Source organism: Stenella coeruleoalba (genome assembly GCF_951394435.1).
Source record: "Stenella coeruleoalba genome assembly, chromosome: 14".
Classification (NCBI taxonomy): domain Eukaryota; kingdom Metazoa; phylum Chordata; class Mammalia; order Artiodactyla; family Delphinidae; genus Stenella; species Stenella coeruleoalba.
The window spans coordinates 89278897-89291198 of NC_137160.1; the positions used below are offsets into that span (position 1 = coordinate 89278897).

The 12302-nt window shown below is 49.9% G+C and overlaps 1 protein-coding gene across 2 annotated transcripts in view; it reads right to left on the reverse strand.

Annotated features, from left to right (window-relative positions):
• Positions 1-12302, reverse strand: part of POLE (DNA polymerase epsilon, catalytic subunit) — a 55184-nt gene that overhangs the window by 30758 nt on the left and 12124 nt on the right. For both annotated transcript variants that reach the window (XM_079943185.1, XM_079943186.1), the window contains exons 13-21: positions 10839-10971; positions 10632-10745; positions 10309-10521; positions 9925-10032; positions 5581-5709; positions 5404-5506; positions 5166-5312; positions 4611-4756; positions 740-888 (exon numbers count right to left, since the gene is read on the reverse strand). In XM_079943185.1, the coding sequence (XP_079799311.1) occupies positions 740-888; positions 4611-4756; positions 5166-5312; positions 5404-5506; positions 5581-5709; positions 9925-10032; positions 10309-10521; positions 10632-10745; positions 10839-10971 (1242 nt within the window). The remainder of the gene's footprint in view (positions 1-739; positions 889-4610; positions 4757-5165; positions 5313-5403; positions 5507-5580; positions 5710-9924; positions 10033-10308; positions 10522-10631; positions 10746-10838; positions 10972-12302) is intronic.

Here is a 12302-nt window from a genome sequence, read left to right on the forward strand (position 1 = left end):
TCCCAAAGCCCACTCTCATCCTCTGACTTCTCAGGGAAAACACCAGCCCACCTGGCTCAGTGTTCACACCGGGTCTCAGAGGTGTCAAGCGACCTGAGGCCAGGCCCTCCTGCCCCAGGGAACTCTGCTCCGGTTCTAGCCCTGCTCTCAGCCCCTCCCTCTCTGCCATTAAAAAGCAGCAACAGAGAATCAAGGCCTCTCCCCCTCAGACCAGTCCCTGGCCCCATCACCACCTTTCCCCTTCTCCAGGCCACCATGCCGACCCTCCCAGTCTCCAACCACAGGGGCTAGGCCTCACCTTCGATCACCTGCTCTCCCGAGGCCCCCACCCACCTGGCTGTCGGTCCAATGGACACAGGCCCCACCTTGCCTCATCTCTCTTTGGCCTCTGATCATGGGCACAGTCTCTATGGGGCTTTAGGACACCCGGCCCTGGCTTTCTCGACTTCTCAGAAGGCTTTATTTACACCCCTCACTGGTCGTATGCCAGAAACTACCACACCGCTGTCTGCAGCCCAGGATGCTCAGAAGAACACGCCCAGCAGTACTGACCCCGCTGATGCCCAGGACCCTCTGAGCCAGCGTGACCTCCACCCCTACCCAACCTGCTCTGCCACATTCCTTGAACTGGGGCCCTGCCTCTCCCCTCTCACTCGTGCCCATGGGCCCCACGCATCTCAGCTCCTCCCTTCGTCCACTAGCCCCACCGGTCCCACCAGGCACCCGGGCAGGAGCCTACCCCTTGCGCATGACGTAGCCGTAGAAGGAGTTGAGGATGCACTTGTGAGCCAGCTGCAGGGAGTCGTACAGGACCTCCATGTTCCTGCAGCGCTTTGCTTCCGCTGCCTCTCCCACCTCCACCGCCGCAGATAGCTTCTTTCTCCACACCTGAGACCCACACAAGGTGATCATCCCCCACTCTTACAGCTCACATTCTCTATGGCCAGTGGCCCAAGGTTTACTATGTTGCAAATTTCCAGTCTATAGGAAACTTGAAAAAAAGTAGAGTGAAGACCATATGCAAGAGGGGCCACTGTTGATATTCTGTGCCATATTTCCTTTATTCCATTCCATCTCTCTCTCTCTCTCTCTCTCTCTCTCTCTCTCAGCACAAACAATGGGAAGATGTAGCTCTCATGACCAGAGCCCCCTAAATACCTAAGCATACAACTTCCAGGAACAAGCACACTCTCCCACAGAACCTCAATACTGCTATCACACCCGAGAAACTTAACACGGAAACGTCAACTTGTTCCTCACAGGGTCGGCACGCTTGGTTCTCACCAATCCAGAATCACCTTCAATCTAGAACTGCCCCATGTAAGACAGATATCCTGAAAGGAATGCTGAACACAAAGGAATATATTGATATTACATTTTTATTTCTTGTGAGACTATGGCCTAGGAGAAAATACTCTATGACAGCAACAACTCACTTGGACACCTCAGACGTGGGGCAACTTCAGCCTCCTGGGACAGAACCCAGAACCCGGCAGCTACCTGGAGAAGGGGATGAAATCCACGCCTGAAGACCAGTGACAGAGGCAGGGGTTTCGCTCCACTAGAGGCCCAGGGGCTCCCAGTCCAAGTCCTGTTATTCCATTTACTCTCTTATTAATAGACTGGACAAGCTGAGTGACAGGGTCTCTCAAACTACGTAACTCACAAACCACTGACTGAAAGCAAAGTGCACGTCATTAGAGGCAACATCTTAGAATAACAATTTACCCCTTAGCCGATACTTATGAACACACAACTGTTTACCAGACACTAGACCAAGCGGTGGAAGATGGACACCGCAACACTAACCAGGACCGTGTGCTACTGTAATTGGTTGCAAAGGAAATGTTCTCATCACTGTGGTGGTGGTTACACAGCTGTATGCGTTTGTCAAAATCCATAGAACTGCCCACCTGAAAGGGTCAGATTTATCCCACGTCAATGTTACCTCAATAAAGTAGACACAGCCACTAGGGACGGTGACAGACATGGACGCTCGGGGGCGTATGAACTCACTTCCTGCCCGAGCAGCATTTCTTTCCGTTTGCTAGGCTACATGCTGTCACAGTGGTCAAACACCGGACATTCTCCTTGCATCTCAGAACATTTCACCTTTACTCCCCCAGCTGATACCTTTTCAGTACCTAGAAGAATGTCGGGCACATAACAGGCACTCCGTAAACGTGCTGAGCGAATGAAAGGCTTCCCAGGATTTGTATCACACGGGAAGACATCAGGCTGTTAGTGCTGAGGGGGTGGGGAGGGGGCACGCAGGACTCCAGGAGCGCCCAGTGCCAGCCGGGGTCGGGGTGGGAGGCTCAACACGGTGACACCTGGCCCTCGTGTCAACACAGGCTGTACCTCCCGGGACGCTGAGCCTCAAGGAGGCCGACAGGCAGCTCAGCTCCCCCAGCTCAGCCCCAGCAGCTGTGAGGCTGGCGTTTGGCAGCTTAGCTCCCCCTGCTCCATCGAAATGAAGCGAGTCTCAGCTAACAGGAAGTGTGGGGGGCCGGCAACACCGCACTGCCAAGCTTCCGCGATGCGAATGGCCGTCCTGAGGTACCCTAGGACAAGAAGCCAGGCCCATCTGTGTCTTATTAACTAGGGAAACAAGAGCTACTCAGGAGGTCCCTAGTAAGAGCAACTGATAAAGAAATGCAAAGAAGGTCATAAATATTTCAGCAAATTCCCCGTCCAATGTGAGAAGAAATTCTTTTAAAGGTCTGGTATTTAAAGAACAAAAAAAATTAAGAAATTTATTGAGTGCCTACTATGTGCCAGGTAATATGTTAGACTCTAAAGAACAAGACAGTCACTACACTTTCGGCACTCTGAGGAGGCAGACAGATGAACAAGTAACTCAATAGTTTAATTAAAATAAAGTGAGAAGGTATGGTGGTTCCTCAAAAGATTAAAAATACAATTACCGGGACTTCCCTGGTGGTCCAGTGGTTAAGACTCCGCACTCCAAACGCAGGGGGCCCAGGTTCGATCCCTGGTCAGGGAACTAGATCCCACACGCATGCCGCAACTAAGGAGCCAGCGGGCCTCAATTAAGACCCAGCACAACCAAATAAATTAATTAAAAATTTAGAAGTAGGGCTTCCCTGGTGGTGCAGTAGTTGAGAATCTGCCTGCCAATGCAAGGGACACGGGTTTGAGCCCTGGTCTGGGAAGATCCCACATGCCACGGAGCAACTGGGCCCGTGAGCCACAACTACTGAGCCTGCGCGTCTGGAGCCTGTGCTCCGCAACGATAGAGGCCGCGATAGTGAGAGGGCCATGCACCGCGATGAAGAGTGGCCCCCGCTCGCCACAACTAGAGAAAGCCCTCACACAGAAACGAAGACCCAACACAGCCAAAAATAATAAATTAATTAATTTAAAAAAGAAAAAAGAGTTCTGAAGCTCTTATTAAATATTTTTTAAAAAATTTGAAAGTAAAATAAAATTTTTCTCCTTTAAGAAAAAAAATACAATTACCATACGATTCAGCAATTCCACTTCCGGATATATACCCAAAAGAATTGCAAGCAGGATCTCAAAGAGATGCCTGTACACCATGGGTGAATAATTCACAGCAGAAATATTCACAATACCCAAAACATGGAAGCAACCCAACTGTCCACCGATGGATGACTGGATAAACAAAATGTATTATGTCCATACAATGGAATATTATTCAGCCTTAAAAAGGAAATTCTGACATAAGCTACAACGTGAATGAACCCTGACAACATTAGGCTAAGAGAAATAACCTAGTCACAGAAGGACAAATCCTGTGGGACTCCACTTATATGAGGTCCCTAGAGTGACCAAAGTCCACAGAAGGTACAGAATGGAGGGTTATTGTTAAGGTAGAACAGAGTTTCATTTTTGCAAGATGAAGAGTTCTGGAGAGGGATGGTGGTGATACCTGCACAACAATGTGCATTTGCTTAATGCCACTGAACTGTACACTTAAAAATGTTAGATTTCATGTTGTGTATATTTTATCATAATAAAAAGCCAAAAAAGTTAAAAATGATAATAAAGCACAATGATGACAGTCTATCAAGGCAGGGTAGGATGTGAAGACTCACTGAGTCTAGCAGTGAAGGAAGGTCTCTCAGAAAAAAATGATTTGCTTAAATAGAACACAATTATTTGTTGATATTACAACTGAGGTATTGCTATGTATTTCTATGTATTTCCCTTAATCCTAATCCTAATCCTGGATCAAACATGTCAGTAAAAACACCCCCCTCACTCCTCCTGGTCAGAGGTTGGCAAAGTAAAGGGCCACATGGTGTGTACTGTACACATGCAGGCCTCAGTTTCTGCTGCGGGCAAATGCAGCTCAGTTCCAATAAAACTTTATTTATAAAAATGACTGGCCCAGCCATAGTTTGCTGACCCACTGCTCTAGACAATTACTTTAAAAGCAATCATTCAGAATAGTTGCGAGGCCCCAGGCCCTTAATTCTTCAAAGTTAAGAACAACTGCACATTTATTGTCTGAATGCAGGTACCAGCCCAGAGGTGGGGAGTAACACATCCAGACAGCGCCAAGCAAGGATTTTCACCTCAGAAACTAGACTCTGTTCCGACCTCACAAAGGTCAGCCTCACCTTGTGGAGACCTTTGAACTCGTAGCGCCTGTCCCGAAAGGCACGCACTGTGTCCACATAGAAGGAGTTCTCCCGCTGGCAGATGGTGGTAAGACGTTCTTCCACCTTGGTCACGTGGATTTTCTTGTATGCCTTCCGGCAGTAATCTGAGGCACAATTGAGAGTAGGGGGCACGTGAGACTCCACACAGCAGACAGGCCTCCTGGACACAGCCAAGAAAGCTAGGCAATGGATGCCAACAAACGTGGCTTTTTAGGTTAATGCGAAGGAGCAGAAAGCTCAGAAAGACGTGCTAGCGAAGCATATCAAAGCAACGGCAGCCTCGTATGAACGGACCAAACACATGAAGACCACAGGGAGGGTTTGGTAGCTGAACACGCACCGAAGGATAAATGACAAAAAGAAGCCTATAGGAAGAACTAGTTCCCAGTGGTCTCATCTAGTTCAACAACTGGTTCGACTGACCTCAAGGGGTGACACACCAGCACAGCCCAACGAAGACTCAAGTCAGAGAAAACGCAGTCTGTGGAGATGCGCGCTGTCCCAACTGCTCACCTGCCAGCCTCCGCTTCTCGTATTTAGCCTGCTCCTCGCGGGACAGCTCGTGAAAGGCCCGGGCTGGGCCCTCTGGGGTCAAGGGAGGGAACTTCTCTGACTCCAGCTGGTGCTGGATCCGATGATACTCGCTGCGACTGGCTGGCACTGGGAGGGGTGATGGGAAGAGAGTGTGTGATAGAGACCCAGCCCCTGCTGGGCTCCCTGCTGAGCAGCACCACCCAGGGCGGACACTCACTGAACTCGCCCCTCCACTGCCAGGCCATCTTCCTCTGGCAGTTTGCTCCAGGCTTGTTGAAGTCACAGGCAGCACAGGTGGCCTCATCCACCATGGCAGAGGGCTGTGAGGGGACAGGAAGGGAGCAATTAGGGTTTGGGCAAAAGAGCTTGATTCTGATGTGAGAATCTCTCTCACCTGCAGGCGGTTCGTCAAGATGATGTTGGGGTACATGGCCCCCACGTCCAGGTGGTAGATAAGGGGACACTCAATTCGGTTAGGAACATCTTTCAGGGAGATGAGCTTGGCCTTAATCTGATCACACACCTACAGAGAAAGGGGAAAGAAGTGGAGGCTGGCGACCAAGACGAAAACTTGGAGACTGTACAGAGTGACAGAGAAAGCACCATGGGTTGCAGACGGACGACAGATGACAGGCACCAACACCAGGCCCTGGATGTGCAGGGGACTTGCAAGAAAAGACAGGACAGCATCACGGGAAGCAGCAGCCTCCACCCCAAAGAACTCTGGGGTTCGGGAGAAAAGTGCAGAGCCTGTGGCCTCACATGGCACGGCCCATCTGCTAGCAGGTAGGGGACCCAGCTAGATCATCAAGAGCCACACTTCCTGGGTGCCCCGAGTGCCCCCATGGTGCAGGTGTGTGACACAACACCAACATCCCAGCAATCCCTCATCTGATGGATGAGAAGTTTCAAGAGGTGAGTATGGGCTCAAGAACGGGCCCTCTTAGACCAAACACCTGCTCTGAACTGTGATGCTAGACTGTTTCCAGCATTACTTTATAAACCAATGAATCAGATTCTGTTTCCAGCCAAGGCTATTAGCTTAAAAACCCTCCTAATGCCAAACACCTAGAAATCCTAAATGAAATGTGAAAAATATCCCTGTAAATGCAGTTCTGAGCTTCTAAGTCATCCCCAGAGAACAAAAGTGATGAGCAGACTCAAAACCAGAGCAGTGAGTTGACTCAATGGGTGCCTGGCAGGGCCGGGCCCTCTGTTGGGGTCCCCAAGACCATCCCCAGGTTTGGTGACTCACAGGGAAAAGACACAGAGCTCAATCAGCAAAGGAAAAAGACGCTTGGGGAGAGCCCAGGCTCAAGCTTGGATGAGCTGAATTCTTCCAGCATCAAGCCATGACAACACATGAGAAGCGCTGTCTCCCAGAGAAGCTCGTGGAGACCCACTGCCCAGGGTTCTTACTGGGGGCCGTTCACATAGGCAGCTCTGCCTGCATGGACCAAAACCCGGAATCCCAGAAGGAAAGCAGGTGCTCACACAGACCACCTTGTTTGCACAAGCAACTGAGCTTCCGTGCGGCCTTCCTATCAGAGGGAAGCGAGAAACCTGCTGGAACCCGAGTTCCCAGACGCCAAGGGCAGCAGAGCAGCAGGCCTTTCCGAGGTCAGCGGCCTCAGGCCTGTGCTGTGAACTCTTTCCTTCACACTTCTCATGCCTCCTCAGGGAGGGGCAGGCTACACACAACAGGGAGACAAAACACAGAGCCCCAAATAAAGGCAGGACTCTCAAAGGCCACCTCCATAAAAGAATAAACTAGAACAAGTCTGCTCACCAAAACCATGTGCATTGTGGGCTCTGGGCAAAGAAAGCATCTTCCCTGAGCATCTGTCATCACGGGTGCTAAGAGGTCTGTGATTTGCATTAAACTCTCCACTAAGACTGAGACCCTCCAGCCAAGGAACCAGATAAGAAGGGACATCAGGCCTGTGTCACTTTTGTGGAACCAGGAAGAAACTGTAAAATTACCTGACAGTCCTCCTACTGAAGAGGAATTCACATTCCAAAACTGCTGAGCATGGGGAAAAAACACCCACCGTGACTGAGAGAAGACACAGTGGGAGGAGACCCCTGAGAACGTCAGAGAAGTAACCTCCTGGAGTAAACATGCTAAAATGAGGCTAATTAAAGACAATAAAGACCAAAAATCTAAAACACAGGAAGAGAAACAACAAAGACCTACTGTATAGCACAGGGAATTATATTCAATATCCTGTAATAACCTATAATTGGAAAGAATATGAAAAAAAAAAAAATATATATATAGGGAATTCCCTGGCAGTCCAGTGGTTAGGACTCTGCACCTCTACTGCAGGGGCATGGGTTCAATCCCTGGTTGGGGAACTAAGATCCTGCAAGCCACGCGGCACAGGCAAAAAAAAAAAAAAAAAAAAGAATATATGCATATGTATGTACATACGTATGCGTATGTGTGTATATATATATATATGTATATATATAACTGAATCACACTGCTGTACACCTGAAACATAAATCACTATACTTCAAAAAAAAATTAAAATTAGAAAATAAATAAAACAGCAAGAGAAAAAGTCCACTTTAAAGAAATAAAGCACATTTGAAAAAGAACCAATAGAGCTTCTAGAAATAAAAATATTGTCCTAAAAAACAAAAAGTCACTGAAACTATAAAAGGCTAAACAGGCTCTGATAGCCGCGTATTTTTGTTTTATTTTTATTCACTCCCCAAATGTAACACCTAGTTAAACCAGAACATTAGGTATGTACTTATTCGATCCAAAATGTATATGCAGCACTAAAATTTGAGAACTACTGTATTTAGGAGTTATCTAACACTCATTAGATAACTTAATTGAATACACTGGCATTCTTAGACAAGCTGGCTAAAAAAAAAACCTTTAGATCTGGGGTCGGCAAACCTCTGTGAAGGGCCAGATAATAAATACTTCAGGTTTTGTGGCCACAATCTATCACATATTTTTTTACAACATTTAAAAAATATGAAAACCATTCTTAGCTTGCTGACTGTACAAAAACAGGCCTTATGGGCTATAGTTCGCCAATCTCTAGACATTCAAGTATAAACTGGAAAACATCTAAATTATGCAAAAATTAACCAGAAGAAAAACATCAATCAGAAGGGTAGCCATATTTTATGAAATACATTAACTTTGGTAAAGTCACATTAGAAAATCACTTGAATGCAAAATTGCCCTTAGTATTAAAAAATTCCTTAAAACCCTCCAAAGAAGTCAAACTCAAGCTAGTAAGGAAAAAATGACTAAAAGGAACATCTATCAAGTAGAACAGGAAATACCAGAAACGTAATACTTATTGTTTCTAACTGAATCTCAGGCAAATGAGCCATTTGGAGAACAATCCCCCATCCATCTCTGTGCTAAGGCAAGATCTGAAATGCTACTCTGGAGGGAAGATGAAGGCGACCCAAATAAGGGGCGGAAGGCTGGGATGACAGGGGATGACACCTGGACAGGCCAGACGTCGCTGTGAGCCCCCAGCTGACACCTCCCACCAGCTGTCATCATACCACTGCCTGGATGATCACTCAGGAACAAAAAGGTGAACCTGCTGCCCTTCCCCTAAAGACCCTGGGCCACCCTATAGAGAAGTTTCAGGGACTTTGGAGACAGCTACTAAGACATACTACCTGTCACCTAGAAAGAGTTCACATCCAGATTCACTAAGGTGTCTGGAGTCCCTCCAGTTAGCATACCTTAAGCCTCACTCCTCACTCATTTCATTGGTTCTTGGACGTGAAAGTAGTATCTTTTGGGAACTCCCTGGTGGTCCAGTGGTTAGGACCCAGTGCTCTCACTGCCAGGGGCCTGGGTTTGACCCCTGGTCGTCTGGGAACTAAGATCCCACCTACTGCGCCCACACCCACACCAACCCCTCAAAAAAGAAAGTAGTAACTTTGTTCCTTTCAAGTTGTTCTTTAACTCCTATTTGTTATTCAACCTAGACTCCCTTCTCAGGTTGGTTCACAGAGAGTTCCCAAAGTACATGATAGCTGCAGCTGACAAGAGCTGCACAGTACTTCATAGTTTGCAGAGCATGTGCACACGTTCTTGTTTGAATTTTGCCTGGTGAATCTGTTATAAGGCGTTTCTTGAAATCAATCCTAGAAATGGTAAGAACTGCAAAGTACTAAAGTAGCTGAATATGTTAAAGTGTTGAGCAGGACCTGACAGAGACCCAAGATGTGCCGCATCCAAAGGAACAGGACAGCGAAGTGGGAGGCGCCTGGGGCCTCCAGTCATGTGACACGCTTTGCATATGGCATTTTCTAACCATTATGTGATGGACTTTACAGTCACTATATTCTGCCCTGTAATTTGTAGGAACTCCTACCATCATTTTTTAAAGTCTCTTGACAATAAAAAGTTAAAATCCTCCAATGGCTCCTCATTGCCTACAAAATACAGTTCAGGTAAACTGGCACGAAACCCTTCACTTGCCTTCCTCTCTCCCACATCACACCACTTTGTCCCGAAAGCCTTCGCCATCTCTGTGAAATTCTCCCACCTCACCAAATCGAGTCACTCACTGCGAGCACCACGCTCTCCTGTCCTAACTAGACCAGACCAGGCCCCGTGTCCTCTGTCTCGGCGCCCAAGCGCCACCACACAATAGGTGCACAATAAACATGCCGATGAAAGAAGCCAATGTGCAAGGCGAGACGTGTAAGCGGACTGTCCCCCCTCCAGCCCCCCGTGCGTCACCTCTTGGAAGTTGGTGACCTGCTCCATGGGCACCTTCTCCTCTTCCTCGATGGCGTGACGCATGGTCTTCTCCACCCGCTGCAGCAGGAAGTCAAAGGCAGCAGGATTCTAACACAAACAACCAAGAGAGGACATGAGTAAGAGAGGAAAATGCCCTCGCACCAAGTAACCTGCCTCAGGTGGGACGCTACAAAGAGAATGCTCCAGAAGGAGCCAAGTGCTCGCCCTACAGCACCCTAAAGGGCAGGCCAGACAAAGGACGGCTGGCAAGGGGCCCAAGGGGCAAGGGCTTTATTTCAGCCCTTGTGGGCTGGGTCCTTCCTGGGTCCGCCCACAGCACTGGCGGGAAGAGGCCCAGCTTCAGGAGCCTCAGGAGGGGCGCACCATCCGGAACCGGCAGGGGATATCGCTGCGGAACACGCCCGACTCCAGGGCTTCCACGTGGCCACCCACGTAGGTCTCGGCATCCAGCACGTGGCCATCATCTGTCAGCTTGCTGAACTCTGGCTCCTGCTTGTTGGGGAAGACGATGTTGGCGTGGAAGGCCTGTACCATCAGCAAGGCCTCACACAGCGTCCCGGAGCCCTTCCGCAGCACCTACGGGGGAAACGCCAGGCTTTAAGCCAAACACCAAACTCCAACGGCTGCGTCCGCATCAGCTGCCTGGGACCACCCCTGGCAGGCAGCGGGCCAGGAGAGGCACTGACCTCATCGGGTTCCATGGGGATAATGGTGCACAGGGCGAATATAAAGGGGTGGACGTACTTCATGTACAGGTAGTATGTGGCCACTGCGTCTGACACCGAGTAGGTGGCCAGCGTCTAAGGAGAGAATATCAGAGAGTAAGGTCAATGAGGCGCCCAGCAGGCCACCACCGCCAGCCGAAGGGCGACTCAGCGAGGCAGGGCACGTGCCTGGGGCTGCTCAGTGGCCATCCGGCACATGTCCTCGGGGTCCAGCTCCACGGGGTCATAGCCCAGCTTGGCTTTGGCAGCTGCTTTGAGGTTGTGGCTGCCCACGGGAAGGTAACTGTCCCTCTTCACCCACCTGGGAATGAGAAAGAGCAAAAGCCAGAAATGATTCTGAGACGAAGCCCAGGAACCTGTGAGAGGCTGCAAAGCCGGACACACCACAGGAAGATGCAGGGTCCTGATGGGCACCCAAAGATCTCCAAGGCGTCACGTGGTGCAGGCCCCTTGTAAAAAGCTTTCACCCGGATCCAGTCAATTTCACAGACAAACCCACCAACAAGGAGATGCCAGAGCCAGTCCTTCCAGCCCCACGGCCTTCCTCTCAGCCTCACAGAGAAACACAAAGGGGGGCAGGCAGGAACCTGCGCCCTCTGGCGTTCTGGATCCCTCCACGGCTTGTCCCCTCTACAGCCAGGCTCTGCCCTGCTCTCCCCGCCCCTCACACCCTGTCGTCAAACTCTCCTCATCCTCTTGCACCATCCCTTTAGCACAGAAACACTCCAGGCCACCTCGCGCCCATCTCCACCTCTTCCCCCATGACACACACCGTTGTCTCTCTAGGACCCACATCTTCTTACTGGCAGCATCCAATCTCACCTTCCTTGGCCTCTCTGCCCTGTGGGCCGTCCTCTCCCTCAGAAATGCCCCACTGGGGCCTCCATGGCGCTGCTGCCTCCACTGAGGGTGCCCGCTTCTCTTTTACTTCTCTTCTTGAGAATCTATCAACTACCACCTTTTTTTTTTTTTTTTTTTTTTTTTTACCACATCACAGTGCCCCACAGTCTCCAGGCCCTCCACGTGGGTAGGGCTCCCAGGCCTGCTGCTACTTGGAACCCGAGCTGTGTTCTCTTCCCCCATAAGCCCACCCCAAGCCCTGAGAACCAGAGTTCGCCATGCCTCCTGCACCTGTCCCCAAATCTAGAGATCCCCAAGTCCTCGGCTCTCAAATATCTCTAGTCCAGCCCTCTTCACTCCTGTGCACGTTATGACCCAGCCTGCCCCTTCAATCCACGTGCCGTAACACCAGGGCTAAAGAGAAAACGCATCAATGGCTCCCCATGACCACCAAGATAAAAACCCCTCCCCACCAGGCACAGAAAGCCCACGAGACCTCCTTCCACTCCAGCCTTGCCCCTCAGCACTCTGGGCCACTTTGCACACTTGTCCTCAGCCTGGACACCCCAGCCTGCCTGGACACCATGCACGAGCCTGACTACCACATCCCAACCTCATGTGGGAAGCCAAGGCCCCTCCACGAGCTCCCATAGCACCGGGCCTCACTCTACCAGGTCTTTCTTTCTGGTCTGGTTTCCACACCCTGAGGACCAGTGCTCAGCGTGTGTGCTGACTGAATGAAGGATGAACAAATGATGAAAGACACATCCCGGGACCTGGGCAGAGCCGGCA